Source organism: Neoarius graeffei, chromosome 2 (assembly GCF_027579695.1).
Source record: "Neoarius graeffei isolate fNeoGra1 chromosome 2, fNeoGra1.pri, whole genome shotgun sequence".
NCBI lineage: Eukaryota > Metazoa > Chordata > Actinopteri > Siluriformes > Ariidae > Neoarius > Neoarius graeffei.
The window spans coordinates 4481761-4496445 of record NC_083570.1 but is presented as its reverse complement, the minus strand read 5'-3'; the positions used below and the strand labels follow the sequence as shown (position 1 = coordinate 4496445).

The 14685-nt window shown below is 43.4% G+C and overlaps 1 protein-coding gene across 1 annotated transcript; it reads left to right on the top strand.

Annotated features, from left to right (window-relative positions):
* Window positions 1-867: 867 nt before the first annotated feature.
* LOC132876101 (uncharacterized) lies at window positions 868-8482 on the top strand. The gene is made up of 10 exons (XM_060913367.1): window positions 868-1564; window positions 1912-2007; window positions 2166-2399; window positions 2532-2703; window positions 3151-3300; window positions 3346-3518; window positions 3867-4013; window positions 4408-4525; window positions 5415-5474; window positions 7004-8482. Exons 1-10 carry the CDS (start codon window positions 974-976, stop codon window positions 7537-7539), a joined length of 2277 nt encoding a protein of 758 aa, XP_060769350.1. The 5' UTR covers window positions 868-973; the 3' UTR covers window positions 7540-8482.
* Window positions 8483-14685: the final 6203 nt, after the last annotated feature.

The following is a 14685-nucleotide window of genomic DNA, read 5'->3' as shown; positions in this document are numbered from 1 at the left end:
CGCGGTCACTGGGGAAGAGACACAGACACAGGTTAATTCCTGTCAGGTGCAGTGATTCTGCCACTTACCTTCCCTGAGTCCGCCCTCCATTCACAGACCGACGCTTGACCACGTCCCTGCTGCCACAGTAAAAAAAAAAAAAACAGTGAAGGGGAGCGCGACACAAATATGTAAGGAATGTGGGTGAAGTTGAGAAAATAAGAGGAGGTAATGAAATGGGGAAAAAAGTCAGGAGATACTTTTCTTCGGGCAAAGCTGATCAGATACCACGGTTTAACACATGAGCCGAATACACACGATGGGAGGGTAAGATGGCAGCCAGATGGCTTCACTCGTCTCTACAGCGGGGAATAGGCTCTGAGCTCTCCAGATTTTATGTCGAGCTCAGGGTACACCACCCACATAACGATCACTGAAAACACTGTGTGTTAAATCAACATTTTCTGTCAAGGTTAATTATGGCAGTAGTTTACCTGGGCTCTCACGAATGCCTCACGACTGCCACTGTTGGGAGTGGAGCAAGAAGGTGAAAGGAAATCTAGTTCCTATCCTAACCAAAAATAAAAAAATAATAATTAAATTAAATTAATGAAATCAGCACTTGAAAGCAGTCCTTCTTACTGATTTTTTAACAGAAGGATTGATTCTCAAGACTGAACAATAATGGATCAAAATATTAATATTGTGGTATCGATCCACCCATCCTTACAAGAAAGCTTTAGTGTTTCATGAGGTTTCATCTGGCCATCATGATCTGTGTGTATTTCATGAAATTAATCCTAATCAGTGCAGCTAAATGGGTTACATTTCTGCACTGAAGGGAGATGAAATGGTGAATAGAGGAGTGTTCATGATCTCTCTGTGTTTGTGCTCCTCCTCTTCCTCTATTGCTCTTTCACACACAGAACCAGGAAGTAACTCCTCATTTCAGAGAAAACGAACCTGATCTCTCTCTCTCTGTGATTTCAGGAAAATGGCCGAGGCCAGTATGTCAGTGTCTCAGGACCAGTTTAGGTGTCCAGTGTGTCTGGATCTCCTGAAGGATCCGGTGGCTATCTCTTGTGGTCACAGTTTCTGTATGGTGTGTATTAATGGCCACTGGGATCAGGAGGATCAGAAGGGCGTCTACAGCTGTCCTCAGTGCAGAGACACTTTCACTACAAGGCCTGTTCTACACAGAAACACTATGCTGGCTGAAGTGGTGGAGAAACTGAAGAAGACTGAAGTCCAAGCTGCTTCTCCTGCTCACTGTTATGCTGGACCTGGAGATGTGGAGTGTGATTTCTGCACCGGGAGAAAACACAAAGCTGTCAAGTCCTGTCTGATGTGTTTGGCTTCATTTTGTGAAATTCATCTGAAACCTCATCTTGAAGTTCCTGCTTTGAAAAAACACACATTAACTGAAGCCTCAGCAAAACTCCAAGAGAAGATCTGCTCTGAACATAACAAGCTGACTGAGATCTACTGTCGGACTGATCAAACCTGCATCTGTTATTTGTGTACGATGGAAAATCACAAAGGTCACGACACCGTCACAGCCGCAGCAGAAAGAGCTGAGAAACAGGTGAGAACTAGAAATCTTTCCAGAATTAAATCATCTTAATTATAGTTTCCCATCTAGAAACAGGTGCTTTAGTCAGTGATATGATTTGAACTTTAATTTCAATGTGTGTCTCAATCAGAAGGATTCTGTAAAAGCTGATTAAAATTGTCTGTGTTCTGGTGAAGAGAATGTTAAATTTATCTTCAGTGATGGTCGTAATCTGGTCAGACCAGTTAGTGAACATTACACACACACCGTACATAACATTCACAGCTGTAAGAAACATGAATGTACTTTGAACTGACATTAATATGGAACCAGTTCGCTCGTACTGTATAAAAAGCTGAATGTATTTTATTTGTCCTCAGAGTGAGTTAAAGGAGGAGCAGATGAAATCCCAGCAGAGAATCCAGGAGAAGCAGAAGAAGGTGCAGGAGCTGAAACAGGCTGTGAACACTATAAAGGTGAGCAGTGAGCAGAGACAGAGCTGCTCCTAGAAACACACACAACATGGACAACGAGTCATTTACAGTCCCAGTAAGAGAGGGAATGATAGATGAGCTTTAAATCTTGCGTGTGTGTGTGTGTGTGTGTGTGTGTGTGTGTGTCCGTGTCCTAACAGCTCAGTGCACAGACAGCAGTGGAGGACAGTGAGAGGATCTTTACTGAGCTGATCAGCTCCATGGAGAAAAAGCACTGGGAGGTGACGGAGCTGATCAGAGATCAGGAGAAGGCTGAACTGAGTCGAGCTGAACGACTCCTGGAGCAACTGGAGCAGGAGATTGCTGATCTTCAGAGGAGAGTCACTGAGCTGGAGCAGCTTTCACACACACACGATCACATCCATTTCCTCCAGGTAACACTCACTGTCTGATCTACAGAGCCAGCTGTTCCTCACACACTCTCTAAAACACCTCTCATTAAGGGAACAATAAATGTCCCTGTCTGACATCACAAGTGGGTTTTACATTTCATTTGCTTTCTGTAGGTTTTAGCTTCTGGACGTCGGTCTCCTCAATTTCAGAGACCAGAGTTTCACACATCCAGTGTCACTGTCCATCAACATCTCTCATTTGATGGAGTGAGGAATTCTCTCTCAGATCTGAAAAAGAGACTCGAGGAATTCTGTGAGGAGGAATTCAACAAAATCCCTCCACATGGTAAGAGGAGCTGTTCCTGCTGAAGAAACACAGTGATGTGTTATTTCTTAGCGATGCTCCTGCTTTCTTTTCTGCAGACACTTTATTCACCTGACACATTGAACTAAAACACTGATTTAAAATGAATAAACTGACTGGATCACTTTAAAGGTTCTGACTGCAAAGTTGAATTCTGGGTAAAACGTTCTTATCACTACGGCGTATCATTACAGTATCTTATCACTACGGCGTATCATTACAGTATCTTATCACTATGGCGTATCATTGAAGAAATGCAGAAGCATAATAAGGAACTGACGCTATGCTTCGTGGACTTTTGTAAGGCATTCAATTCGATAAGTAGACAAGCCATATTCAACATTCTACCACTCTATGGAATTCCTGAACCTATTGTTGAGGCTATAAAGTCATTATATATTAATACCGAGGCTACTGTTATTTCATCAGATGGAGAGACAGAGTTTTTCGAGAGCTCAACTGGGGTACTGCAAGGCGATACCCTCGCTCCTTTCATCTTCGTCATTGTCCTCGACTACATATTTCGCCTATCCCTTGACAATCTGAACGTCAGGGGTCTACAGATCCAACCTAGGCATTGTTGAAGACACCTGGCACAACACCTAACAGACCTTGACTTTGCAGATGACTTGGCGCTTATCACAGAACTAGTTGAAGACGCTGAAGCGCTGCTCCAGTCCCTAGAAAAGGCAGCCGCTCTTATTGGGCTTTATTGTAACGAGAGCAAGACAGAGTACATCAACACTACTGAAAGCTCCCACAATCTGAAATCTCTTTCTGGACCAAACATCAAAAGAGTACAAGACTTCAAATATCTTGGAGCGTGGATAATGGACTCTGAAAAGGACTTTAAAGTTCGAAAATCGCTAGCCTGGGCAGCTTGTAACAAGCTTCTAAAGCTCTGGCACTCAAACTTGCCAAGGGATTATAAAGTCTTCCTGTTCCAGTATCTAGTTGAACCAGTTCTTCTCTATGGCGCAGAGACCTGGACTCTAACAAAATCAACTCAAAGAAGACTGGACGGGACAAATATGAACCTTCTTCGCCGGGTACAGAATATTCATTGGTCTGAGCACACAACAAAAAAGAGAATTTATGGAAACCTACCCTCTATTTCAGATACTCTAATGCGTCGATGTCTCCAGTTTGCCGGACACTGCTTAAGAGCAGAGAGCAAGGTCATCTCAACTCTTCTGCTATGGAACCAAAGTCTCCTGATCCGTAACCGCAAAACAACATACCCGCACATGCTATCAAGGGACTCGGGTATCGAAGTTGGTGAACTGAGTCAGGCAATGAGAGACCATGCTGTGTGGCATGCTATTGTTGCCGACATCCTGGCCTCGGTTGCCAAAGGATGATGATGATGATGATGATGAAAATGTTCTATTTCTGTTCCTATTGGAGTTTCGAGATGTTTCGCTGCTGCACACACACACTGTGTGTCCTGTGTGTAACTGTTTTGCCGAGATAAAAAGCGTCCTGCATTTTACAATTCCAAAAATTGCTGAAGCAAGTGAGCAACAATATCGCGTGACCACAATGAGGCGTGTTTGACCTACTGTTTACCAAGACAAGTCGGCCTGGGCAAACATGGTGGACTCGGCTCTGCCACCACCTAAAAGCCAGCGGAAAAGAATAGAATAGAATGCCTTTGTCACTGCACAAATGTACAATGAAATTTAGCTCATCATAGGAGAGCAAAACCTCTGCGTACATGCGCGCCGCCACTCTTGGGCACTGCAGCTCAAAGCTGAAGAAAAGGAAAGCCTGCCGAGTGAGTGCAACTGCAAGATAGAGCAAGGTTAGATGGTATGTCATTTTTTTTTTTGGACAGATAACTAAATCATTCTCGCTAGTTCTTTGCTATGTTAGCTTTAGAATGCATGGGCTCGACTCCACAGTACCGAGTATGGAGTTATACTGTAGGGGTCTTTCACATGACATCATCGTAACGGCGGATTTGTTTATCCGGCCAAGCTTTGTGTTTGACAACGACCAGCACAATTTTTCTTTTTTGGAAATTTCCCAAAAAATTCTGGCACAAAACCTACCTCGGAATATTGGTAGGCATCTGTAGTTTTGTCTGCCTTTAGTATTTCCGGTGTGTTTAGAAATCGCAAATATCAACTAATTCAGGATGTCGTAGTGTCCCAAATCCGGTAGCCGGTTTGCTGAACACTTTTCAAGAAGAATAAATACATCTGTGGCTAAATTGAGAAGAAAAAGCCCTTATTTTGTCACATATACACTCAAGCACAGCGAAATTCCTCCTCTGACTTTAAACCATTTGAAGCTGTGAATGCGTGCACATACATTTCAGCATTTGAATGTAACGCGATCTGCTGGTATTTTTAAATTTTAATTGTCACAATGTTTTCTGCACATCGCCATCTTGGTGTGACGCAGTCCCAGAGTTATGCTCATTAGTTAAGGCCCCTGGTGTTCGGCTGTTTCCGTAGGGCCACACTGTTTACCTCAAGAAGTAGGAAAACGGTCCCAAAATAGAGAAAAGCGACTCTCAGCACATCAAAATGTTTACACCTCGTCCGCATGATCTTGGTCTTATGAGAGAGAGGAAAATGCCATGCACAAGAATTTTTTTTTTTTAATTTCAGAGAACTTTGCAGTCAGCACCTTTAAACTCTTTCCATCTTTTACACAAACTCATATTTCCATTTTTCTCTCCACAGCTGCAGCAGTTCAGATCATTTCAGAACCAGAACCACAGAGCAGAGAAGACTTTCTGAAATGTATGTCTAACACACACACTTCACGTAAATATATTGTGTGAATCAGGGGTGATTTCTCAGAGACAACAAGGGAAGCCGAGCTTCCCCTAAAATTCTCTCCCCAAACTGTGGCGTCTACGACTTTGAATTCTCATTAAAACAATAACTTGCATAACGCAATATATGCCCAAGATTGTATTTATGTTCATAACTATCCTGTAACTTATTTGAGTGATGTCTGACGAACTTGTAGTTCGCTATGAGAATCACCTTTGCTGCCAGGCTGTAACCTTTCTTATTTCAATGGGCTCTATGGACTGGCAGCAGTGTTGCCAGATTGGGCGGTTTTAAGTGCATTTTGGCGGGTTTTGAACATATTTTGGGATGGAAACGTCAGCAGTATCTGGCAACACTGACTGGCAGCTGGGTATCCGTTGCAGTCTACGAGCCGGCACTGAACAGCCAATTTCGGCTAGTTGTCATTGGTTAAAATCAACAAAATCGTCACTTCCAGGGAAGCCGGGTATCTCTGGGGGTAAACGAGACAGTGGGAGGGACAAGAAGCCGGGCTGATAAAGGATTATTAGAGGTAGTGTTTGAAAGATATGAGGAGGGCGGTATTTCAGCGAGGAACACGGAAGCATGATCAGCCAGTCCCTAGCGGATGTCGAGAAAGTGTAGTCGTGTGCCAAAGTGCTGTCCGAATTTCTTTTCATATAAACGTTTCTTCTCATTGATGTCTCTGTGCATTACTCTGTAAATAAATGTAAATATTACTCATTGTGCACCGTTAACTTTCATCCATTCTATCAGTTTGATCATTCGTGAATTCACTCTTTTATTTCATTTGTAGTTCAATCTGGTTGTAGGCTAGCCTGAGCCTTATTGGGATCTGCAGTGCTAGCTGCTAACAGAAATTGGTGAAGTCTCTGGAAAGCACAACCAGCTGGTATGACAGGGTCACAGACCATTTTCTGGAAAAGGAGCGGAGGGCAGAATTTGTGTATAAATAGTGTTCATGTTCATGAATGTGAAGTGTGTATATTGTTCAGTAATGTTAAGAGAATGGTGGGCTCTGTGTTATAGGTTATACCTGGGTATAATATTCAAGGTTCTGTGTGTTGCATAGCCTACCTGGTTATGAATTTCCAGACTGTGTTGCAGAAGATGTTCAAGGATGTGTTGCACAGCTGGGTGTTGTGTTAAAGACTCTGTGTTGCATATCAGGGTATGATGTTCAAGGCTCTTCATTGAATAGCCAGTGATTTTGGGATGTTTGATATTTTTGATTAAGGATATGAGGCACTAGCCTGGCAAGCCAGACTATAACATGAAATGTACAAGCAAAAATACTTTCTGCCACTAGGTAGGGTTGTCTAGTTCACTATGCTAATGGGGCACACCTTTCTATGCTTTGATATCCGGCCTACAGGTTTTACGATGAATGCGTAAAATGGGCTTCCCCTGTTTTAAAAACCAGCAGCCGCCACTGGTGTGAATTAATTCCAACATGTTGACATTGTTCAGTTTGTTTTTCTCTTTTATTTTAGATTTCTGTTATCTGACTCTGGATCCCAACACGGCACATTGTCTCCTCATTCTGTCTGAGAAGAATAGAGCACTGAGAGACAGTGAGAGAGAGCAGCGTTACTCTGATCATCCAGAGAGATTTGATGCCTGGGAGCAGGTGTTGTGTAAGGAGCGTGTGAGTGGACGCTGTTACTGGGAGGTGGAGTGGAGCGGGTATGGTAGTGTGTTGTCTATATCGGTCTCATATAAAGACATCATCAGGAAAGGATGGAGTAATGAGTGTGGGTTTGGAGGCAACAATGAGTCCTGGAGTCTGTGGTGTTCTTCCTCTTCTCTCTCTTTCTGGCACAACAACATTGAGACTGATCTCAGAGTTCCATCAGCCTCCAGAATAGGAGTGTATGTGGATCACAGTGCAGGAACTCTGTCCTTCTACAGCGTCTCTGACACGATGAAGCTCCTCCACAGAGTCCACACCACATTCACTCAGCCTCTATACGCTGGGGTTGGGTTCTACTTGTTTTATGGTTCTGCGAGATTGTGTGATCCAGAATAAAAGTGTGGAGTGTTTTCTGTAAAATTCCTGCACGTTGCCACGTTGTTGTTGTTCAGTCGTCTGTTTCACTAGAACACAATCCAGCTGCACAAAAACGCTCATTTTAATATTTAAATTAAAACAGATGAATAATTAAAAAGGAAATGTTAAAAACTGTCAGACAAGAAACTCGTCAAATTTAAAAAGAAAATGATCTCATGACCTTCGCATTATAAAGTTGTGTTTGTTTCATATTAAGCAGCGTCTCATTAAATAACTAATAAACAGTAATAAAGCCAGAACAGAACAACATTTTAAACCTGTTCAGGTCACACTATATAAAAATAAAACATCACTTTTCGAATGAATTTGATTTTTCTGCTTGTGTTCTAAGATGTAAAATCCACATTCACTTTTTCAAATCTGAAGTTGTTTCTAAACCCTGAGATTTGATTGTAAAACATTGAACAATATTTAAACTCCATTAGAACATCCAGTACATGATCGGTTCAGGCTGCCGATGTCGTGTTCATCCCATATTCAGCCTGGATGATGATGATTGGCCCGCAGATAGAACCTTATAAATCCAGGTTTATCTGTGAGTTTGGGATTTTTATTCAAATATTACAATCAAAGCTTTGCAGAATAAAAGATAAGAGCACAGGAGAATAAAGTTTCCCCCAGTGATGGAGTTTCTGTGCTGAACTCATTTTCAGACAGAAGCTTTTAATACTGAGGTCAGGATGTCAGCAAGCCGCTGTATTGATACGCAACGGGGTTTTTCCCCACTTTGGATGGATATTTTTAGATTATTTAATCTGTGGGAAATAACTACAATGCCTTAAATATGTGTTTGTGAAAATGACTGTAAACCTACAACTGACTTTTTCCTCCAAAAAACATCTCTTTTAATGTTGTCATATATTGTCTGTGTGAATAATGATGATGAATCTATCTCTGTGAACTGGATCTGTCTGTAATTCTTTTCATTTTCAATAAAATAAAGCAACAAATCCAATACAGTTCTCTGTTCTGATTGGTGTTGGTGTTGATTAATTTTCCATAACATCAGCTCTGACAATGGTGCATGTTCATCCCATACAGTTTTAAAACATGTAAAGAAAGCAGTCCAGGATTCATTCTGGTATTTTTTAACACCTGTTACTTTGGAGAGATCAGAACCAGATTGAAATTTTAATATTTATCCTTCAGATACCTGGTTAGCTGTTCAAACATATGCTCAACGTGCCACAGCTTGCTTTGAGCAGTTTAGCAGTTAAACAGCTTCGACAGTTGCTTCGGGCTGACTGCAAAAGTGTTGAGATTCTTTTCATGAGGGACAGCTGGCTGAGAGCCAGGCTCATGGGCGGGACTGATGGCGACTGCAGCGAGGCACTCATTGCTTACGTATCCGAGTTAGTCTGCAGAGGGCTGGAGCACTGAATAAAAATCGCAGATATGAACATAACACGGCTGAGTTTCATAAGAAAGTGAAGTCAGCATTCATGCATTAACAGATGATATGGGCAAGGTCCAAAACTTACTATATACGTAAGTAAATTATAGATAAGGGAGAAGAAATATATGAAAGAGAAGGATACACTGTATAATAGTCAGCCTGTAGCTGACTACAGGCGAGAGGTGGGATACACCCTGTGTACTGCGAGTTCCCAAGGAGCGCCGCTACTCACGATTTCACTGATATGACCCGGGCCGGACATGTCGCCCTGCAAAGGCTGTGATGGATATTTACAGAAAATTGCATTACTTGAAACAACGATTTTTCATCTGAAAAACTCTGTGAGCAATCCATCAGTACCACCGAGCCAAAATGCTAACGCAGCATCAGCCCAGAATGTACCGGAGGCTAAGCTAACGTTAGCTAAATCCTGCTCCGACTCGGCTAAGCTAACGCTAACTCGTGAATCAACATCGGTCTCTAATGACACTGCCGTTTGGACTGCTTCCGGAGTGAAGCCGAAAAATAATTCGATCCCCCACAAATTAGTGATTCCACCGGAGTGTGCGTCTCAACCGCCTGAGATTAGCTCTGCTACAGGATGGCCGTCCCTGACTACCAGTCAACAATGTAGGCCTAAGGAACAGCTGTGGGCTCTCACCAGAGGAACAAGTAAAAAAACCCAAGCACCACCGCAGTTTTCTCTGCAACTGGGAAACAGATTCGACCCGCTTATACATGCGCCTGGTCCATCGTCCATCGACATGGTTCCGTCCCGACGCCGTTCTGAGAAGAGAGCAGTGGGTAAGCGAACAAGGCCTCATGCTAACGATGCTAACGCTGCCCCGAGGCTCTCCAAAATTGCTTGTCCGCAACAACAGCAATTCGACACCACAGAACAAATAACAACCCTGATTATTGGTGATTCCTCTATAAAATATATCAACATGGGCAGAAACTCCAAAACATACTGCTTCCCACATGATGTGATTTGTGACATAACAGAAAAAATCCCAGAGCTATTAGAAATTCACCAAGCTGTGACCAAAATTATTGTGCATATTGGATCAAATGACATCTCCAAGCAACAATCAGAGAAACTAAAAGCCGACTCTGTCGAACTCCTAAACCTGTTAGCCTCCCTGGATATTGAGGCCTATGTCAGCGGCCCTATTCCATCAAACCAGGGCATAGGCTGATTCACTAGACTGCTTGGATTAAGCACTTGGCTCTCTTTTGCCTGCCCCCTACATAAAGTGAACTTTATTGAAAATTTTAATTTATTTTGGCAATGCAGATACCTCTTCACTGAAAATGGACTGTATCTAAATAGAGCTGGTATGGCACTACTTACCTTAAACCTACTTCATACTGTGGATTACCACAAGACCAAGTCCCCTATTTCACCAGCTAAAAAGGCTTCTAGCCCATCTCAACTGCATGTTGCCCCGCCAGCTACAGCCTCAGAGACCTCAGGCCTGGCTAAACAGCCTTATGGCCCAGCGACAGTCTCCCCCGCCACTGGTGCAGTTTCTAAGGCCTGGGGCCTTAGTGTGGCGGAGACCCCTGCCTCACCATCAGTTCCAGATGCACCCAGCACAGCTCTATACCCTGATGCCCTGGCAATGGAGACCATCACTCTGCAACCCGTGGCTGCTGACCTGCCCCTGGCGATGGAGACCATCACCCTGCAACCTGTGGCTGCTGATCTGCTCCTGGCAACGGAGACCATCACTCTGCAACCTGTGGCTGTTTATCTGCCCCTGGCGACAAAGACCATCACCCTGCAACCTGTGGCTGCTGATCTGCCCCGGCGACAAAGACCATCACCCTGCAACCTGTGGCTGCTGATCTGCCCCCGGCGATGGACACCATCACCCTGCAACCTGTGGCTGTCGATCTGCCCCTGGCGACGGAGACCATCGCTTCATCACCTAGAGCTGCTGACTCTGCTCGGCGGCTTGAATCCTCCAGCCACTCCCCCCCTACACCCTCTCCCACTCCTCTACCCCCCTCCTATCACCCTCCTTCCTGCTCTCATCCCCCTCCCCCCCTCCACTGTTCCCTGTCCCCTCCCTCTCCCTGGCCCTTTTCAGCTGGCATGGACAAAATGGTTTCCCAGGGCAATGCCATTATAGCCAGCCCCTACCACCCCCACTGTCCTCAACCCCTATCTGGCATGAGCAAACTGATTGAACAGATTAACACCAGTTCAGCCAGCCTTCTCCATTCCCCTCGCCTTCCCACACCCCACACCTTATCCCTACCTGGCGCGAACAAACTGATTGACCAGAACAACACCATTTCAGCCAGCCCTCTATATTCCCTTCATTCACCCAACCCCCACATCCTTTCCCCACCTAGCATGAACAAACTGAATGAACAGAACAACACCAGTTCAGCCACCCCTTTTCATTCCCCACGTCCACCCACTCCCCATATCAAACCCCCAAGTCTTCCCTCAAAACCCCCTCTCCCACTCCCCTTCCCATCATCCCGGAACTCTCCCCGCCCCTCCCTACTCCCTCAAAAGAAGTCATCAAAACAACCAAAGACACTACGCCTTTTAAGGACAAGGTCAAGCAGAGACCCAGTAATGAAGTCATTCTAGCCATTCCCATTCTGATCACCTTTAGACCAAATAAAAACATCTTCTCAGCATGTTCAGTATCTAGATCAAACCTAGTACCTGTCCCTCAGAGACAGACTGAAGAATATCTGCTAAAACACCTTAGCACTAAAATTATTAAAGCCGCTCTACAACCCCGATTCCAAAAAAGTTGGGACAAAGTACAAATTGTAAATAAAAACGGAATGCAATAATTTATAAATCTCAATAACTGATATTGCATTCACAATAGAACATAGACAACATATCAAATGTCGAAAGTGAGACATTTTGAAATTTCATGCCAAATATTGGCTCATTTGAAATTTCATGACAGCAACACATCTCAAAAAAGTTGGGACAGGGGCAATAAGAGGCTGGAAAAGTTGAAGGTACAAAAAAGGAACAGCTGGAGGACCAAATTGCAACTCATTAGGTCAATTGGCAATAGGTCATTAACATGACTGGGTATAAAAAGAGCATCTTGGAGTGGCAGCGGCTCTCAGAAGTAAAGATGGGAAGAGGATCACCAATCCCCCTAATTCTGCGCCGACAAAGAGTGGAGCAATATCAGAAAGGAGTTCGACAGTGTAAAATTGCAAAGAGTTTGAACATATCATCATCTACAGTGCATAATATCATCAAAAGATTCAGAGAATCTGGAAGAATCTCTGTGCATAAGGGTCAAGGCCAGAAAACCATACTGGGTGCCCGTGATCTTTGGACCCTTAGACGGCACTGCATCACATACAGGCATGCTTCTGTATTGGAAATCACAAAATGGGCTCAGGAATATTTCCAGAGAACATTATCTGTGAACACAATTCACCGTGCCATCCGCCGTTGCCAGCTAAAACTCTATAGTTCAAAGAAGAAGCCGTATCTAAACATGATCCAGAAGCGCAGACGTCTTCTCTGGGCCAAGGCTCATTTAAAATGGACTGTGGCAAAGTGGAAAACTGTTCTGTGGTCAGACAAATCAAAATTTGAAGTTCTTTATGGAAATCAGGGACACTGTGTCATTTGGACTAAAGAGGAGAAGGACAACCCAAGTTGTTATCAGCACTCAGTTCAGAAGCCTGCATCTCTGATGGTATGGGGTTGCATTAGTGCGTGTGGCATGGGCAGCTTACACATCTGGAAAGACACCATCAATGCTGAAAGGTATATCCAGGTTCTAGAGCAACATATGCTCCCATCCAGACGACGTCTCTTTCAGGGAAGACCTTGCATTTTTCAACAGGACAATCCCAAACCACATACTGCATCAATTACAGCATCATGGCTGCATAGAAGAAGGGTCCGGGTACTGAACTAGCCAGCCTGCAGTCCAGATCTTTCACCCATAGAAAACATTTGGCACATCATAAAACGGAAGATACGACAAAAAAGACCTAAGACAGTTGAGCAACTAGAATCCTACATTAGACAAGAATGGGTTAACATTCCTATCCCTAAACTTGAGCAACTTGTCTCCTCAGTCCCCAGACGTTTACAGACTGTTGTAAAGAGAAAAGGGGATGTCTCACAGTGGTAAACATGGCCTTGTCCCAACTTTTTTGAGATGTGTTGTTGTCATGAAATTTAAAATCACCTAATTTTTCTCTTTAAATGATACATTATCTCAGTTTAAACATTTGATGTCATCTATGTTCTATTCTGAATAAAATATGGAATTTTGAAACTTCTACATTATTGCATTCCGTTTTTATTTACAATTTGTACTTTGTCCCAACTTTTTTGGAATCGGGGTTGTACTAAATATTAGATCACTTGCAAACAAATCCCTTCTGATCAATGATTTGATTATCAGTCACGAATTAGACCTCATGTTCATCGCAGAAACTTGGCGTGATCCAAATAACAGAGAGGTTGTTCTTAATGAGTCAGCCAGACCCAACTTCAACTACATTGACGCTTCTAGAGTCGGTAAGAGGGGGGAGGGGTTGCCATTATCAGTTCTGATATGTTTCAATGCAAGCAGATATTGTTTGGAGACTTCTCATCATTTGAATACCTTGCTGCTGTTCTGAAATGTTCACCCGCTATCCTACTAGTGATTATATACAGACCACCAAAATACTGTAGTAGGTTCCTTGATGAATTTTCTGAATTCCTTTCTATAATTTCTTTAGAACATAATTGTATTTCTATTGCAGGAGACTTTAATATTCATACTGACAATCCCAGTGACAACAGTACCAAAGAATTTAATAACCTGCTAGACACCTTTGAACTGTCACAACAGGTTTCTGGGCCCACTTCCAGCCAAGGCCACACCCTAGACCTGTTTATCACCAAGGGCTTTGACTCATCGTTTCTTTCAGCTATTGATATCACTCTGTCTGACCACTTCTGTATCTTCCTTGATATGAAGATCACCCCTGTCACTTTTTTACAATCACAATCTGTCAAGAAGCGACACATTAATGATAGTACTTGTACACTTTTTATGGAGGCCATTTCTCTGACCCCTACACTTTCCTCAGATTCTGTAAATTGTCTCTTAGAAGATTTAAATTTTAAAACCCTTAAGGCTATTGACACTGTAGCCCCTGCTAGAATCAAGCTAATATCTTGAAAGAAAAAAGCACCTTGGAGAAATGCTCCCTCTGTTAAAACTAAAAAAAAAAAAAGAATGTAGGATGGCTGAACGCAAGTGGCATAAAACTAAACTTCACATCCATTACCAAATCTATAAAACAAGTCTTCAACTCTACAATCAGGAACTGAAAAACTCTAGACAATCTTTTTTTTCCGAAAAAATGATTGAACTGAGTTCTTTTGAACTGAGTTCTCAGAAACTCGTTTATTGTAGCTTTTCAGCTTTTAACTACACACATACACACACGCACGCATACAAGTATCCTGGTTGGGGAGTAGCTCCCTTCCTCCGCTCTCCCTCTCCTCTTATTGGGCGTGGTCAATGGGGAAGACACACAAATACAGGTTAATTCCCGTCAGGTGCAGTGATTCCGCCACTTACCTTCCCTGACTCCGCCCTCCATTCACAGACCGCTGCTTGACCATGCCCCCGCTGCCACATACCCCCACCGCCCGACTCAGACCGGGAAGCCGTCCAGCCTGCAGCCGACTCCCC

What these genes read in the sequence shown, in the direction of transcription:
- LOC132876101 (XM_060913367.1), top strand. Translation starts at nt 974, where the DNA reads ATGGCCGAGGCCAGTATGTCAGTGTCTCAGGACCAGTTTAGGTGTCCA. An exon ending in ATCACATCCATTTCCTCCAG is followed by an intron (nt 2,400 to 2,531) that starts GTAACACTCACT and finishes TGCTTTCTGTAG; the next exon opens with GTTTTAGCTTCTGGACGTCG. An exon ending in CTGGACCAAACATCAAAAGA is followed by an intron (nt 3,519 to 3,866) that starts GTACAAGACTTC and finishes CGATGTCTCCAG; the next exon opens with TTTGCCGGACACTGCTTAAG.